The 18,116-nt window shown below is 49.3% G+C and overlaps 1 protein-coding gene across 4 annotated transcripts in view; it reads left to right on the top strand.

The window, feature by feature from the left end:
- The first annotated feature begins 3,750 nt into the window (after positions 1–3,750).
- Positions 3,751–18,116, top strand: part of LOC309357845 (multidrug and toxin extrusion protein 2-like) — a 36,100-nt gene continuing 21,734 nt past the window's right edge. The window contains exons 1-4 of one of the 4 annotated variants that reach the window (XM_081890407.1): positions 3,751–4,026; positions 11,371–11,472; positions 12,043–12,111; positions 12,856–13,004. In XM_081890407.1, coding sequence (XP_081746533.1) covers positions 3,853–4,026; positions 11,371–11,472; positions 12,043–12,111; positions 12,856–13,004 — 494 coding nt within the window. In that variant the 5' untranslated portion in view covers positions 3,751–3,852. Of the gene's footprint in view, positions 4,027–9,405; positions 9,548–10,343; positions 10,739–11,370; positions 11,473–12,042; positions 12,112–12,855; positions 13,005–18,116 lie in introns of those variants that run through there. The other 3 variants (XM_081890406.1, XM_081890408.1, XM_081890409.1) reach the window with 3 other exon arrangements.

Genomic DNA, 18,116 nt, shown 5'->3' with positions numbered 1-18,116 from the left:
CCGGAAGGAGCGCCTCCACCCACATAATTCAACCCAGACACTGAGATCCAGCTCTGAGGGCCTTCTGGCGGTTCCCTCATTGTGAGAAGTGAGGTTACAGGGAACCAGGCAGAGGGCCTTCTTGGTGGTGGCACCCGTCCTGTGGAACGCCCTCCCACCAGATGTCGAAGAGAAAAATAACTACCAAACTTTTAGAAGACATCTAAAGGCAACCCTGTTTAGGGAAGTTTTTAATGTATGACATTTTAATGTATTTTTAATCTTTGTTGGAAGCCGCCGAGAGTGGCTGGGGAGACCCAGCCAGATGGGCAGGGTACAGATAATAAATTACTATTACTTACTATTACTATTACTATTACTATTACTATTACTATTACTATTACTATTACTAGATGGGCCCTTGGCCGATCCAGCAAGGGCTCTGCATCAATTCTTACAACCCTCTACCATGTCCTGCCTCATCTAACTCCATTAGAAGCCTCTGGCAACCCTGAACTACGATTTAAAAACTGATGCCTGGGTTTGCTTTTTTTCCTCTGCCCTCCCTGCCCCTTTTCCTTGTGTGCCATTTTTGTTGTTGTTGAGGATTATAGGCCTGTGGGATCTTTGCTTTCATTGATTTCAAGGCACTCTGGGAGCCTTCTTGGCCGAAAGAGCAGGCCACAAATCCTCTAAATAAATAAGCAAACGCTTGGTTAATCTTAAACAAGAATTGAGGAAATAACGTCTGGAAATCGATATTTTGGCTCTAAAGATTCCAAAAACCTATCTCTGTTTGTGGACTGAAGTTAGCAGCAAAGCAAAGAGCGAGGAGCTGTCTCAGCAGGGGTAAGAGGAGGAAGAATCTGCTTTATTTTAATTGGCTGAAGAATAATGAGGGCAAATATTTGCAAGAGATTTGCAACCGGCAAATTGAGAAAAGAAAAATCCCCCAGTCGTACAACCCTGACCTTTTGAGGGCAGGTTTTCGCAGACATATTGCATCTGTCTTCCGTTGTCTTGCATGAGAGAGGCAACTACTGTATTACTGTTTGTCTGCTTTAAGAGAGAGAGAGAGAGAGAGTTAGTTTATACTGCCAATATTTTAGGGTGCAATATAGCATATCAAGAGCTGCTTTCAAATGAGTAGATAGAGTCAAGCCTCTTGAAATCGACAGAGCTCAAAATGACTTCAGAAGAAATTGAACTGGGTTGAGCAATCAGAGATTGAACTGGGTACAGATTTTATTTTTTATTGGTTTTCACAATATTATAAACAAACAAACACATAAGACAAACAAACATAAATCATAGCCTTATTGAAATTTACACTTATTAACTTTGTTAAATGACTTCCCCGCTTCCCCTTGGTTGAATTTCATTGCATATCCTTTTAACGGTTTCCCAAATCATAATTTTTATAAAATTTAACTTAAACATAAACATCCTTAAATCTTCACTTTATGAAATTAAACATATTAATTCATCACTTAACATAAATAAAATCCTAAGCCAATTAAGTATCTGCAAGCTGTTTTCAGTTAATTTAACTTAACATATTTAACTAAATAATCATTAAATTTAATCCACTCTTCCTGATACTCCTCCTCCTTCTGGTCGCGGACTCTTCCAGTTAGGTCGGCTAGCTCCGGAAAATCCATCATCTTCACCTGCCATTCTTCTATCATTGGTAATTCTTGGGTTTTCCACTTTTTAGCTAACAAAATATGAGCAGCAGTAACTGGGTACAGATTTTAATAGACGAGCATCCCACAATTTATTGAATCTGGATATTATTCCCAATATCTGATTCCCAGCCTTTTAGTAATGTTTCCATAGGAAGTTTGCCTGATTCTTACCTAGAAATTATTCAGTGATGTGATGTGATCCAATGAAATAGACTAGAGAGGGTTGACTCCAGACTAACTCTGCAACTCTGATGGTGCTTACAAGGGAGTCAGCCTCATGCAACTGAGTGGAATGTCCTTTGGAGTAAACCCAGTAGGACTTACTTCTGAAATCAAAACCGGAATCACTTTTGTAGCACCGCCTTATAATCTGTTCAGCTTTCGCGGTTTTGTATTTCATTCCTTTGCATGTTGAGAGTATGTAAGCTGCTGGGTGTGGGCCATGCTCATAGCAGTAATAAGAAAAATGGAAGTCAATATGACATAAGGGTGAAAGTATTGACCTTAGACAGGTTCAAACCCCCCACTCCCAATGCGGTCTCACTAAGTGACCCTGGGCCTGTTTAAACACTGTTTACCAGCTCCATCTGGTACGTAGGCTGAGACCCTATCTGCCTGCGGACTGTCTCGCCAGAGTGGTGCATGCTCTGGTTATCTCCCGCTTGGACTACTGCAATGCGCTCTACGTGGGGCTACCTTTGTAGGTGACCCGGAAACTACAACTAATCCAGAACGCGGCAGCTAGACTGTTGACTGGGAGCGGCCGCCGAGACCATATAACACCGGTCTTGAAAGACCTACATTGGCTCCCAGTACGTTTCCGAGCACAATTCAAAGTGTTGGTGCTGACCTTTAAAGCCCTAAACGGCCTCAGTCCAGTATATCTGAAGGAGCGTCTCCTCCCCCATCGTTCTGCCCGGACACTGAGGTCCAGCTCCGAGGGCCTTCTGGCGGTTCCCTCACTGTGAGAGGCCAAGTTACAGGGAACCAGGCAGAGGGCCTTCTCGGTAGTGGCACCCGCCCTGTGGAACGCCCTCCCACCAGATGTCAAAGCGATAAACATCTACCTGACATTCAGAAGACATCTGAAGGCAGCCCTGTTCAGGGAAGTTTTTAATATGTGACATTTTAGTGTATTTTTCACCTTTGTTGGAAGCCGCCCAGAGTGGCTGGGGAAACCCAACCAGATGGGCGGGGTACAAATAATAAATTATTATTATTATTATTATTATTATTATTATTATTATTATTATTATTATTTCTCTGAGCTTAACCTCCCTCACAGGGTTGTGAAGATTTTAAAAAATCGTGGTGGGGTAACTCATGCTGCCTCAAACACCTTGGAGGAAAGGACAGGGAATATGAATATGAATAATAAATTTAATTTCATTTCATAATCATTTCTACTCATACATTTAATAATTCTAGTTGGTCTGCCATAGTCGAAAGCTCACACCAGTAACAAACTTAGTTGGTCTCGAAGGTGCTATTGGAAGGAATTTTTTTTATTTTTTTACATTTAATAATAATTATTTAATATTGCATGTGGATTGCTGTGACCTGCCCAGGGACTTTATGGTGAATAGCAGTAAATTAATATTGATAATAATAAAAATAAAACCAATTAGAATAAACTTCATTCATTCCTTTGATAATCATTTTTAAATATCGTATTTTAATTGTTGCGGTGTGCCCTGGGGCCTTAGGGTGAAGGGAAGATAATAGAGTAAATCAATTTGAATCAACATTTTCTATTTGCTATTTAATATTTTGTTTTAATGGTTGTAACGTGCCCTGGGTGAAGGGCTGGGCAAGTAATTAATTAATTTACAACAACAACAACAACAACAACAACAACAACAACAACAACAACAACAACAACAACAACAACAACAACAACAAAATGTGAAATCAATCATAAAATTGACCCCGACCGCCCATCCGATTTGGGGGTCCGGGGTGTTTCCCCCCCTTCCCGCGGCGCGCGCGTCACCGCCGGCTCCGCCCAATGGGGAAGGGGATTCCCCTCGGCGCGCCCGCCCCCCTGGCCCGCCTGCGCTGCACGTGGCCGCCGCCGGGGAGCGATGCTTTGGCTGGGCTGGACGGCGCGGCCGTTGGCGCTGCCGCTCGGAGCTCCTGCTGCTGCCGCCGCTGCTGCTCCCTCGCCCCGCCGGGGAGGAGGACGATGCGGAGGCTGGAGGAGAAGCGAGGCGCCGAGGGGGACGAGCCCCAGGAGATCCGGCCGCTGCCTCCGCCGCCGCCGCCCTCGCCCTCCTGCTGCGGCCGGAGCCTCCGCCGCCTCGTCCCCGTCGGCGCCTGGCGAGAAGCCCGCGAGCTGGTCCAGATCGGCGGCCCCGTGGTGAGGAAGGAGGGCAGGGGGGGGGGACCAGAAGGAGAACCGCGATCTCTCTCCCGCGGGGGGGAAGGGCAGCGGTGGTGCAGTGGTTAGAGCACCCTCGCAGGGTTGTTGTGCGGGGGACGGAAGCAGCAGGATCAATGATCGTCAGGATCAAGGAATGAGGCGGAGAGACAGAAATGAGAGATCAGAGCATAGCTGTCAACGTTTCCCCTTTTTAAAGGGAAATTCCCTTATTCCGAATAGGATTCCTCGCAAGAAAAGGGAAAAGTTGACAGCTATGGGTCAGAGAGAGATCTGGGGAGAATAAAATGGGAGGGGAGGAATAAAAATCTGTAGCGCTGAAATGGCTTTTAATCTAGTGTTCCATTTACCGCCAATTCTATTTTTAAAAAATAATTGCTTCTGTTTTGACTGATAAATCTCACTCTTCCGTTGTTTTCGCAAACTGCTCTGATTTTCTCCCTCTCACAATCAAGCAGTGTATAATTTTTATTTGAAAGACGGAACAAAATAATGGGGTTGTCCCTGACCAAGCTTAACCCCGTCAGAATGGGTGAGTCAGCCGTGCCCCTTCATTTCAATGGGTCTACTGTGAGTGAGCAGAGCCAGCATTGGATGCAACCCGCAGGAGATGTACTGGGAGGCGCGGGGTGAAAGTGAAGGGCCAGGATACCCAAATCCTGTCTGTGAAATCACCCCCCCCAACAAAAGAAGGATGAAGGATGAGAAAATGGGAGAAAGGCAGAGAAAAAGAAAAGAATGAAATGAGAGGTGAATAGAGGAAAGGCAGGAGGAAGGGAAGAGGAGGGGAAGGAGGAAATTGAGACAGAACTGCACTACGTCCTCTGAAAATAGAACAAGGTTCTAGTCCTCATGGTTCTGAACGAAGGGCTGATTTCTGTTGAACTGCCTTAAGCTGAGTCAGTTCACCGGTCCATTTAACCCAGTGTTGTCTGCACTGACTGGCAGCAGCTCTCCAGAGTTTCAGGCTAGGGGACATTCCCTACCAGGAGATGCCACTGGAAGTTGAACCGTCTGCATGCAAAGCAGGTGGTCTACCCCACAGCTGTGGTCTCAAGAGACCCACCCTATCTTGTCCTTGCCCAAAGGTGGACTCACCCCTTGATAAGGGAAGGAGGTGGGGGGGTCCAAAGTCTGAGCTTATTGGGGCCCAGAGACCCCACCCTGAGCCTTTTTTACGACCTGCTAAAAACTAAAGTACACATTTCATTTTCCGGCTCAGCCTTGTGACCTCTTGCACGAAACCTTACGCGAATGGCTGTTTTTAAAAAATCTTTATTTTTGCATGGAAATTGGCACATGATGGAACCGAAAGTGCTTTTGTTTTCTTAAAAAAGAGATTTTCTAATCTGCCTTTCAGGGCAGGCTCCTTTGCCAAGACCTCTCACACCAGAACAATACAATATAGACAAGACCCACCCAGATAAAACCACGAGGCAAAGCTGAAAACATTGTTTTATCCTGCATTATAGATCCTGCACCAAATTGAGGGGGGAGGGTTAGACTAGATTAGGGGTGGGGGGGGGGATATCAGGCCTGGGGGTCCGGATGCGGCCCTCTGGCTCTCTCTTTCTGGCCCTTGATGTTCTCCTCGGGTCGCGCCCCACACTTTCTGCCTTTTTTGAGTTCTTTAACTGTTTGGAATGTGTCCTTGAACTGTAAAAAAATAAAAAACCCGTTTGTTTGCTGGGATGGCGAGATGTGTGTGAAAACCTCTGGCTTCTGCACGGCTGAAATGTGCAGCCTATAGTACAAAAGTAAGGCCTCCGTCTTCACAGTGCATTTAAAGCTGTATCATACCACTTTCATAGAATCATATAGTTGGAAGGGACCCCTAGGGTCATCTAGTCCAACCCGCACAAATCTCAACTGTTGAACTGCTCTTACTGTCAGAAAGTTCTTCCTGATGTTTAGTCGGAATCTCCTTTCTTGTAACTTGAAGCAATTGGTTCAGGTCCTACCCCCCCAGAGCGGGAGAAAACAAGCTCGCTCCATCTTCCATGTGATAGCCCTTAAGATATTTGAAGATGGCTATCATATCTCTTCTTAGTCTCCTCTTTTCCAGGCTAAACATACTCAGCTCCTTCAACCACTCCTCATCAGGCTTGGTTTCCAGACCCTTGATCATCTTGGTTGCCCTCCTCTGCACACTTTCCAGCTTGTCAACATCCTTCTTAAATTGGGGTGACCAGAACTGGACACAGTCTTCCAGGTGTGGTCTGACCAAAGCAGAATAGAGTCAGACTATTCCTTCCCTTGATCCGCACACTAGACTTCTTCTGTTGATGCAGGCAAGAATAGCATTAGCTCTTTTTTGCTGCTGCATCACACACTGGGCTCATGTTAAGCTTTTAATAATAATAATAACAGCATCTTAAAAAGCAGAGACATCACCTTGCCAACAAAGGTCCGTATAGTTAAAGCTATGGTTTTCCCAGTAGTGATGTATGGAAGTGAGAGCTGGACCATCAAGAAGGCTGATCACCGAAGAATTGATGCTTTTGAATTCTGGTGCTGGAGGAGACTCTTGAGAGTCCCATGGACTGCAAGAAGATCAAACCTCTCCATTCTTCAGGAAATCAGCCCTGAGTGCTCACCGGAAGGACACATCCTGAAGCTGAGGCTCCAAGACTTTGGCCACCTCATGAGAAGTCTCCCTGGAAAAGTCCCTGATGTTGGGAAAGATGGAGGGCACAAGGATAAGGGGATGACAGAGGATGAGATGGTTGGACAGTGTTCTCGAAGCTACCAGCATGAGTTTGACCAAACTGCAGGAGGCAGTGGAAGACAGGAGGGCCTGGTATGCTCTGGTCCAGGGGGTCACAAAGAGTCAGACACGACTAAACGACTAAACAACAACAACAACAATTTATTATTTATACCCCGCCCATCTGGCTGAGTTTCCCCAGCCACTCTGGGCGGCTCCCAATCGAATGTTAAAAACAATACAGCATTAAATATTAAAAACTTCCCTGAACAGGGCTGCCTTCAGATGTCTTTTAGAAATAAGATAGCTGCTTATTTCCTTGACATCTGATGGGAGGGTGTTCCACAGGGCGGGCGCCACCACTGAGAAGGCCCTCTGTCTGGTTCCCTGTAACCTCACTTCTCGCAATGAGGGAACCGCCAGAAGGCCCTCAGCACTGGACCTCAGTGTCCAGACTGAATGATGGGGGTGGAGATGCTCCTTCAGGTATACAGGACCAGGGCTTCCCCCAAAGGACCCTGGGAACTGTAGTTTGTTAAGGGTGCTGGGGTTTATTAGGAGTTAGCCCAGTTTCCCTCACAAAGCTTCCATTTCCAGATTGGTTTAACAATAAGTCCCTCTTCCCAATGAACTACTTCCCGAATTTTATACGCTGCTTGATTGGAAAAGAAAAACTCCACCTCAAAACGGTTTACAAAAGAGCTAAAATTCTAACCTTATCGATAAAAAGAACTCACAACAATCATTTAAAACATTTTTAAAAAGACGTTTGCTGGGCCACACAACGATGTCTCACTTTTTCTGTTCTTCTAAAATAAAAACACTGAAACTCCCATATTTTATTATTCTGCTCAGTTGCCTCTTAATCTAATATTGGCGTTGGCTGTTCTGATACTTGATTTCCGCTCCCCTTGGCTCCTCTGGCAAAGCAGCAGAGCTCTTGCAACTTTTACAAGGAGGACCTAGAACTGAGTTGTCCACCAGCTTTTCTTCGGCTTGCATGCCAGGGACCTGAGGTTTTGCAGGGAGCTGCTTGTTGGCCTTTCTGTTCAGATCCTGGAAGGCGTGTGGGCTTCGATCCGTGGCCCCCGCCTCCCCCACTGCTTGCAAAGGACCCTGGGGCTGGAGCTTGCTCAGTTCCTGGGAGGCCTGCTTATTTTGGTTATCGTGCAAAGGAGCCTTGCAAAATGCTCCGGGCCGTAGATTCAGATTTCTTTGTTTGTGTTTGGCACAGCACGGCAAATATATCCCCTTGAAATTAACTCGGCTAAAAAGATACAGTGGTGCCTCTGGTTACGTACTTAATTCGTTCCGGAGGTCCGTTCTTAACCTGAAACGGTTCTTAACCTGAATCACCACTTTAGCTAATGGGGCCTCCTGCTGCCGCTGCGCGATTTCTGTTCTCATCCTGGAGCAAAGTTCTTAACCCAAGGTAATATTTCTGGGTTAGGGGAGTCTATGAAGCCTATGTAACCGGAAGCGTATGTAACCCGAGGTACCACTGTACAACAAACACAAACTTAAAATTTTGAATTTGCTTGGCAGATCACAACATTTTTCTTAAAAAGAAAGAATGAAAGAACCTGGGGACTTGTGCATCCTGAACTTGAAAGTGCTTGTGTGTGTTTATGTGTGTGATCTTATGTTTGGGTCAGCTGTCCTGTCCCTTTGGAACAGGGGGAGAGGAATCAGTTCCTTCAATCCCAAACAGCCTTTTGTTCATTGTCCATCTTGCAAGCATCTGACTTTGGCTCGGAAGTTCTTTGCTGCCAGATAATGGCACCTTTTGAAACTTTCATGCCCTGGGGTTGAGGGTTTGTGTGTGTCTGAAGGTCTGACTTGTTCCTTGAGCACATGCTTTGCATAAAAAGTCCCAGGTTCAATCCTAGTTGTGTGGGGGAGGAACAGGACAAATGTGCGCTGCGACAAAATGTTGCAGCGTGAAGTGCTGCTCTTCCAGATTCTAGCCCCTCCCCCCCCGCCATGAGAATTTAGAAAGCTGCCTTGTGATGAGTTGACCTTTTGGTCCATCAAGCACAGTACTGTCGACACTGACCAGCAGCAGCTCTCCAGGGTTTTAGGCACAGTGCCTTTCCCCTAGTCCTACTTGGTGATACCGAAAATCGAACCCAGGACTGAGTTCAAACAGATGCTCTTACCACTGAGCTCCACTCCCTTTCCCCCTTCTCCCAAAAGTCTATCAGCATTCCAGGATCGCCAAGCACACTCAGTCTTCACTGAGACGTTTTTGGTCACATTAAAATTTTGGGGAGTATTCTGCAACTCCACACAGCGCCTGAGCTCTGGAAATAGCAGGAACATTGATCCTTAGGCTAAAGGAGCCAAGGATCTGACTGTTATTCGTGTCCTCTGCTGGGTTTCTCTATTGACGTGTTCCGGATTGGGCCATTCAGCTAACAGCACATTGCCTCTTCTCTACTTCCCCCCACCCTCCAAAAAAAAAATCCACATATTTGTGTCAGGGCATGTCCAGGATTAGAGGACTGCTGTCATAAACCTCTCCCCGCCATCGCGCGGTCAGGAAACAAAACGCTTATTTTCTCTTTCCCCTCCCAGATCCTTGTCAGGGCGAAAGATTGCTGCCCTGGGGTAGCGATGAGCTTCGCATAAGCTGTGCACCGCTTTGGATTGGGCCCTGGTTCCTGGAACCCAAAGCCAGTTCAAACTCCACAGGGCCAAGACACACGGGAGAGGTTCTGCGAGCCGCGGGGGGGGGGGGGAGTGGAAATTTTTTGAACCATTTTTTGGAGGAACATTGCAGGCTCCCTGCAGGTAGAAAGCTAGCTTCTGCGTGACAAAACACTCGGGGTTGTTCCGTGCGCCGAGACCTTGCGTTCGGGAGGCGGGGAGGCGGCCTGTTCTCTCACTTTTTTAAAAAAAAAAAGATTTTTATTGATACAACAAGAAAAAAAAACCAAATACCAAATTACACACAAGAATAACCATAGACACATAATTTTCATAGCAAACAATAAAACATAGATTGGTCTTAACACTACAGACCCAACCTCCCGTCTATTCCATATTTCAATTTCATATTACTTATTGCCAATACACACTTTTATCATAATTAAACTTAGATTTATATTTCTTATATCTACCTTGCAACTATTACTGAAGTTCCTCGAATGCTGCAACAGAATTTAAACTACTATATTTATTTTTCAGATATTCTTTGAAAACCTCCCATTTTCAAACAAATTCCTGTTTTGATTTATTCTTTATTTTTTCTGATAGACCATCTAATTCGGCATATTCTGTCAGCTTTTGGATCCAATCTTGTATAGAGGGGATTTCATTACTCTTCCATTTTGCTGCGATCAAAACTCTTGATGCCGCTGTCGCATATAAAAAGATACCCTTCCTCCTTTGTGGAATATCCAAATCTGTTATTCCCAGGAGGTAGGCCTCTTTTTTTTATTGAAAGAGATATTTAGCATTTTTTGCAGTTCTGCATGGATACTCTCCCAGAATACCTGTATTTTCCTACATATCCACCACATATGGTAGAAAGTTCCTGAGTCTCGGAGGCGGCCTGTTCTCATAGTGATGTCCAGCAGATGCCCCCAATAGGAAGCCCTCGAGCAGGACGCGGGTGCAAGAGCCTGTGGCTTGTACATGTTCGGAAGCACTGCCCTCCCTCCAACCACAGAAGCAGAGCAGAACCACCGTGGCTAGTGGCAACAGAGAAACCTATCCTCCGCAAACTTGGCTAAGCCTCTTTTATAGGCATCTGAGTTAGTGGCTGCCACTCAGTGACGCAGCGTGGGTTGCCAGTGCCCGGGGCAAGGCAAATAGCATTGGCACAGTCTGCCGATAGGCTGGGACGAAGGGGCAACAGCTCAGTGATCTACCCAAGTGGGAATCTTTCCAAACCTGCAGAGGGCACCCTGGCAACCAGCCACCACCCAGATGGACTCCTTAATCTACTCATGTGAACATTGGGAGATTTTCTGAGCGAGAGTATTGGAGTATTGAGGCTGTATTTAAATGTTTTAATGTTGTGTTTTAATGTATTTTAATCTTGTTTTTAAGTTGTATTTCAATCAATTTGTTTTATATCGGGTGTTAGCCGCCCTGAGCATGGTCTTGGCTGGGGTGGGCCGGGTATAAATAAAAATTATTATTATTATTATTATTATTATTATTATTATTATTATTATTATTAAAATTACAGGTGGTTAGCACGTTGCAGCGGGTTGGCCTGGATGACCCTAGGGGTCCCGTGGCACAGATTTATGCAACAAGGGGGAGGTTGAGCTGTGTTTTTATTCATTATTACCACTTCTTCTTTGCCTTCTGAAATTTTGCGCCTCTGAGAATATAAAATACGCAGGGATTTACGTTATGCGAAACGAACGAGAAGAAGGGAAACGACTGATATTTTAAGGTTGTTTAAATGAATATTTAAAATTGTAAAACAGAAAATTTAATAAAAATTATGTAAAAAAAGAAGAAGAATTTTGTGCCCCGGGCAGCCGCCCCATGCTACACCGCTGCTGCCACCACCTCCTGCAGGACTGAGTTCCGCAGTTTAATTGTGTGCTTGGGGTCGCAGCGATGGGATGCGCTCACGCCTTACCCTTCCTCCTTAGTTTGTGGCGCAGCTTCTGGGCTTCCTGATCAGTGTGGTGAGCTCCATCTTCTGCGGCCACCTGGGCAAAGTCGAGCTGGATGCCGTCACCCTCGCTGTATCGGTACGTAAAGAGCTGCCTTGCGCTCAGCCAGACCCCTGGGCTGCCCCGCTCCCTGAGAGCTGGGGCAAGTGCTCCACCCTCGAGCTGCAGCCCCTCTCGCTAAAAGCAGAGCCAAGATCCCAGTCCTCATGGTTCTGATTTCACGTGGAACGCAGGAAGCTGCTGACGCCGAGTCGGGCCAAGGGGGCGTCTGCCTCAGCACTGCCTGCACTGACTGGCAGCAGCGGCTTGCCGGGGTTTCAGCCCTACCTAGAAATGGCGGACATGCCGAACCTGGAACTCTGATCTTTCCCTTAAGAGTCAAGTGGCAGCTCCTCGTGGTTCTGAATAACAGGAGCTGATTTTGTTAGGAGGCCAGGAAGCTGTCATATATCCTGAGCTGGCGCAATGGCCTATCTAGTGTTGTCTGCACTGGCTGGCAGCAGCTCTCCAGAGTTTTGGGCAGGGGGCGTTCCCAGCTGTAGCTGGAGATGCTGCTGGGGTCCGAACCTGGGACTTTTTGCATGCCAAGCAGTTGTTCTTCCACTGACCGTGACACCCTCCCTTTCTCTCATCACTCCTACCTCCCAGGTCATCAATGTGATTGGCATTTCCGTGGGCACCGGATTGGCATCTGTGTGTGACACTCTCATGTCTCAGGTATGTCCAAACACCGCATAGGGAGCTCCTCAGTACCACATCTGACTTCTTCTACCCACCTAGCCCAGTATTCCCTGCTCTGGTTGGCAGCAGCTCCCCAGGCTTCCCCCCCCCCATCACCTGGCTAGCTGATCCTTTTAAAAAACCCTCAAGATGCCAAGGATTATATTTCCCCATTTCCCCACGTCTTCCTGTGTTTTTATATTTTGTTGGAAGCTGCCCAGAGTGGCTGGGACACAAATAATAAAATTACAGTGGTAACTCAGGTTAAGAACTTAATTCGTTCCGGAGGTCCGTTCTTAACCTGAAACTGTTCTTAACTGAAGCCCCACTTTAGCTAATGGGGCCTCCCGCTCCCGCTGCACGATTTCTATTCTCATCCTGAAGCAAAGTTCTTAACCCGAGGTAATATTTCTGGGTTAGTGGAGTCTGTAACCTGAAGCGTATGTAACTTGAAGTGTATGTAACCCGAGGTACCACTGTACTATTATTGAACCTGGCAGCTTCTGCTTGCGAAGCAAGGGCTCTAACCACTATGCCACATGGCACACCCGGAGAGGGGTGCAATACGTCCCCGAGGAGGCCACCTCGCCTCTTATCAGAGATGCCTGGAGGGTTTCATCCTGATGCCCAAGTTTATCCCCTTACCCTGAATGAATAACAGCCAAAATTGGGCAGAGCTTTGCAGCGGTGCAAGGAGCAGCGGCCGATTTAATTTTTGCTTTCATCCCTTTTTTGGATCAGACGTACGGGAGCAAGAACGTGAAGCGCGTGGGGACCATCCTGCAACGGGGGATCCTTATCCTGCTCCTCTTCTGCTTCCCCTGCTGGGCCTTCTTCATCAACACAGAGCAGATCTTGCTTCTCTGCAGGCAGGACCCAGAAGTCTCCAGGTTAGTTGCGCTCGCTCCTTGCATGCAAATGCACACATACCTTTACAGCAAACATCTCAGGGTGGGGTGGGGAGTGGGGAGCTGTGGGAATGTTTAGGGGTGCAGGAGAGGATATATTGACTAATTATATCCTTATCCAACTTGTGCTAACAAGTTCCCAAAATATCAGGAGAGTTTATAAACATTCCCCTTTTAGTTCGCAACGGTAACGTCTGCACAGGTTCGCTAGAACCTCTATAATAATTACTCTGGTAATTTCCCCTGTTATGTAGTGTAGTTTCACCCTGGGCCAACAGGGGGATACTGTATATAGTTTTCACTCAGGTCTGTAGATAGTTTTCACTCAGGTCCGCGGCAGTTATTTTAGGCGGGAACTCTGGGCTGTGGTTGTTACAATGTTGACAGCCGGCTGCCTATAAAAGCAGGCCGGCTGAGCTGTTTGCAGTCAGTTCTATTCCAGCTTACAAAATAAAGAGCTACTTGAAGAAATCGCTGTGCCGGCTGCTATGTCAACCCACAACTTAATACTGGCGACGAGGATGGGATGGATGGACATCAGAGCACAGCCAGATGCGGCCAGCCTCTGAACTGAGCTGAATCACTGAGCTGAATCACAGAGCGAAATCACTGAGCGAAATCACTGGGCAGAACCAATTCAGAGCTGACTGTTCTGGCTAGAGCACTGTGTTCCATCCATCGCCCTTCACGCCGGCATCGGAATCATGGCTTCACTTGTGCCTCTACTGCCGTTTGCGCCAGCCTCTGAATCATGGGACTCCTACCTCGCTCGGTTCGACTGCTACCTCCAAGCCAACGAGCTGACAGCAGTATCAAAGGATCGGAAGCGGGGCCTATTCCTCAGCCTCTGTGGGCCTGAGGTGTTTGAGACGGCCCGAGCATTGGTTGCGCCTGAAGCAGTCCAGGCAACACCATGGGACACGATCCAAGAGAAGCTCCGCAACCACTATGCACCAAAGCCGTCCAAGATTGCTGCCTGCCATGCATTCTACCACCGGAACCAGGCAGAGGGGGAGTCAATCAACAGCTACACCACCGCCCTGCGACAGGCTGCAATGCACTGTGAGTTCCGAGACTTAGACGATGCCCTGATGGATCGAATCGTCTGCGGGGTCCGGGACATCCATCTGCAACGGCGTCTCCTAGCCAAGCCAGACCTCACACTACAGAAAGCCATTGAGGAGGCTGTGGCCTCAGAAGCTGCTGAACGCTCCGCCCAGGAGATCCGCAAGTCCAGCAGCCCGCGTCTTGCTAGGGAGCCAGTTCCGGTGCATCATGAAGAGGCCAGCAGTGATGAGGCATCCTCCAGTGAAGACGATGACGTGCACCAGACAAAGCGGGAGCGCAGGAAGTTCCAACAGAAGTCCAAGGGCCAACCGGAATGTGCCGGCTGCGGAGGCAACCATTCCCGTGCCAAGTGTCGATTCAGAGACGCCATCTGTAGGAAGTGTTCCAGAAGGGGCCACATCGCTAAGGTCTGCCGATCGGCTCCGTCTGACACCCCCCCTTCATCGACTCGCAAGTCCAAGTCTTCACTCCAGTCTGCCAAGGAAAGTTGTTTCGCTCTCACCAACTGCCGCTGCCCGTCTGGAACCACAATTGGCCAAACCGACTCGCCTACGCGACGCAAGCTGAACGCCACGGTGCTCATTGAAGGAGCTCCATGTAACATGGAGATCGACACCGGGTCTGCCCTGTCCATCGTGTCATGGAGCACCATCAAAAGACTGGTACCCAGAGTGTCCAAGAGGCAACTCAACTCTCACCGCGTACACCTGAGAGACTACCAGGGAAACGACATTCCCGTGGTAGGCGTTGGCCGGTTCCGGATCGCCTTCAAGGATTTTTCGGGCCTGCTCCGGTTGGTGGTGGTCGAAGGTCAGCGGCCAAGCCTCCTAGGGCTAGACTGGTTTGATGCCCTCGGCCTGGAAGTCACCGGCATCAACTGCATCTCTAACGCAGAGACTGAGGGTCTGGTCAAAGACTTTGCCGAGGTTTTTGACGGCACCTTGGGGCAATATACAGGTACGCCCATCTCCTTTAGCCTTGATCCACAAGTCGCCCCCATCAAGCTAAAGCCACGCCGGGTTCCCTTTGCTCTCAAGGCTAAGGTGGACGAACAACTGGACAAACTGATTGCCCAAGGAGTTTTGGAGCCGGTTGACCACGCCAAGTGGGAAACCCCCATCGTCACGCCTGTCAAGCCAGATGGGTCGGTGAGAATCTGCGCTGACTACAAGTGCACGATCAACAAGGCACTTCAGCAGCACGCTTATCCGGTTCCTGTTGTCCAACACCTGCTGCATTCCCTGGGTGAGGGTAAGGTCTTCGCTAAGCTGGACCTTGCCCAAGCATATCAACAACTGCCAGTTGATGATGCCACTGCTGAAGCCCAGACGATCGTCACCCACCGGGGGGCATTCCGTTGCCGCCGGTTGCAGTTCGGGGTGAGTGTGGCTCCTGGAATCTTCCAAAGCCTTATGGAGCGTCTCCTGCAAGGGCTTCCGGGCGTGGTACCATATTTTGATGACGTCTTGGTGTCTGCAGACTCACACCAGCAGCTGTTCGAGCGCCTCCGTGCCGTGCTGACCAGGTTCCAAGAGGCCGGGCTCAAGGTAAAGAGGGAGAAGTGCCAGATCGCCGTTCCACAGGTAGAGTTCCTGGGCTATCTTATCGATGCCTCCGGCCTTCACCCAACCACATCCAAGATCCGCGCTATCCAGCAGGCCCCCACCCCAAAGAACAAAACGGAGTTGCAGGCATTCCTGGGGCTGCTGAACTTTTATAACATGTTCCTGCCCCACAAAGCCACAGTGGCTGAGCCTCTTCACTGACTCCTTAGCACTAAGACGCCTTGGGCCTGGGGTCATCGGGAGACGGCGGCCTTCAACGCGGTCAAGGCTCTCCTTTCTTCAGACAGTGTGCTGGTACAGTACAGTGAATCCAGGCCGCTGGTCCTTGCCTGCGACGCCTCACCTTTTGGCATCGGTGCTGTCCTTAGTCACCGTTTTCCAGATGGAAGAGAAGCACCGCTCGCCTACTTTTCCAGGACACTATCTCCAACGGAACGGAATTACAGCCAGCTCGACAAGGAGGCATTGGCACTTGTGGCTGGAGTGAAGAGGTTCCATGAATACCTCTATGGCAGGACTTTTGACCTCATCACTGACCACAAGCCACTCCTGGGCCTCCTCGCCGGTGATCGTCCAACTCCACCGGTCCTCTCGCCACGCATGCTGCGATGGACTGTTTTCCTGGCTGCCTACCACTACCGGCTCATCCATCGCCCGGGGAAATCGATGGGCCATGCCGACGCCCTCAGCCGTTGCCCTCTTCCAGCATTTGTGGAAGACCCGGCTCCAGCTTCATCGCTCCTTCTGATTGAGGATCTTCCGGCAGCGCCTGTATCAGCTACCACTGTGGCCTCCGCGTCTGCCTAGGATCGCACCATCAGCCGGGTGCTCAACTGGGTGTGGAGGGGGTGGCCACAAGGGCCTTTTGCATCGGAGTTCCAGCCCTTCGCAACCAGACAACATGAACTCTCAGCTCATCGCGGCTGTCTGCTGTGGGGAGACCGCGTCGTGATTCCCCAGGGACTCCGTCAGCGCGTCCTGGAGGCTCTGCACGTTGGCCACCCGGGAATTGTCAAAATGAAGGCATTGGCTCGGTGTTACGTCTGGTGGCCTAATATGGACGATGCCATCACTGCCTGGGTGTCCGCCTGTCAAGCGTGCCAAGAGTCGAGGCCTGCACCACCGGCAGCTAAGGGACACACCTGGGAGACGCCAAAGACACCCTGGTCGAGGGTGCACATCGATCTGGCTGGCCCCTTTCACGGCCGGACCTTTATGGTAGTGGTGGACGCCTATTCCAAATGGCTGGAGGTCACCCTGATGCCCTCCACCACTACCGAAGCTGTCATCCGGGTGCTGCGAGGCCTGTTTGCAACGCATGGGTGTCCTGATGTCCTTGTCTCTGACAACGGACCGCAGTTCACGTCAGGCACCTTTGAGCGGTATCTTTTGGGACTGGGCATCCGCCATGCCCTAACGGCACCCTTTCATCCATCCAGCAACGGGCAAGCGGAAAGAATGGTGCGCTCGGCAAAAGAGGCACTGGCGCGCCTGGACCGGGGAGACTGGCATGAGCGGGTCGCCGAATACTTGTTCGTGCAACACATCACCCCTCATGCGGCCACAGGGAGGAGTCCTGCTGAACTGCTTATGGGCCGCCGCCTCAGGTCACCGCTCGACCGGCTACACCCGGACTTTGCCGTGGCTGAACCCCCAGGCTGTGCCAACGCGCCACGGTCATTTGTCCCAGGAAACCAGGTCTTTGCCCGGAACTATGTGGGGGACATTCCTTGGGTGCCAGCCACAGTAGTGGGAGTCACTGGACCTCGCTCGTACCAGGTGGCACTCGAAGATGGACGCTTGTGGCGACGGCACATAGACCAGCTTAGGCGCAGGGTTGGGAACTTGGACACTACCGAGGTGCCCCCAACTGCGCTTGCAGCTCCAGAAGAGACACGTACAGATGGCGAGGCCCCACCTACACCTCCCTCGCAAACTGCCAGCGTGGAGCCGAACCAAGCCGCTTCAGAACAGACTCAGACCACTCCACTTGCGGAGGCTCCACCCACAGCAGCGGATCCAGGGGAGTTGGTTCCAACGCCACCTAGGGTCGCACCACAGCCTCAGCAAGAACTGTGTGGCCCTCCGGACTTGGCTACCAGTCCCCGGCGGTCTGGCAGAGTTTCCAAGCGCCCAACTTATTTAAAGGACTATGTTGTTGGACATGTATCACTGTTGGTCTAAGTATGGGAAATGTAACCGATATGCTTTTGTGCCTAATTGAACCATTACGCGTAGTGCTGTATATAAGGAAACCATTACGATTGTAACTAACGCCTTATCTCGGTGGGGAGGGGTGTTATGTAGTGTAGTTTCACCCTGGGCCAACAGGGGGATACTGTATATAGTTTTCACTCAGGTCTGTAGATAGTTTTCACTCAGGTCCGCGGCAGTTATTTTAGGCGGGAACTCTGGGCTGTGGTTGTTACAATGTTGACAGCCGGCTGCCTATAAAAGCAGG

This window comes from Podarcis melisellensis, assembly GCF_964234715.1.
Source record: "Podarcis melisellensis genome assembly, chromosome: 15".
Classification (NCBI taxonomy): domain Eukaryota; kingdom Metazoa; phylum Chordata; class Lepidosauria; order Squamata; family Lacertidae; genus Podarcis; species Podarcis melisellensis.
This window is presented reverse-complemented; position numbering and strand designations above follow the sequence as displayed.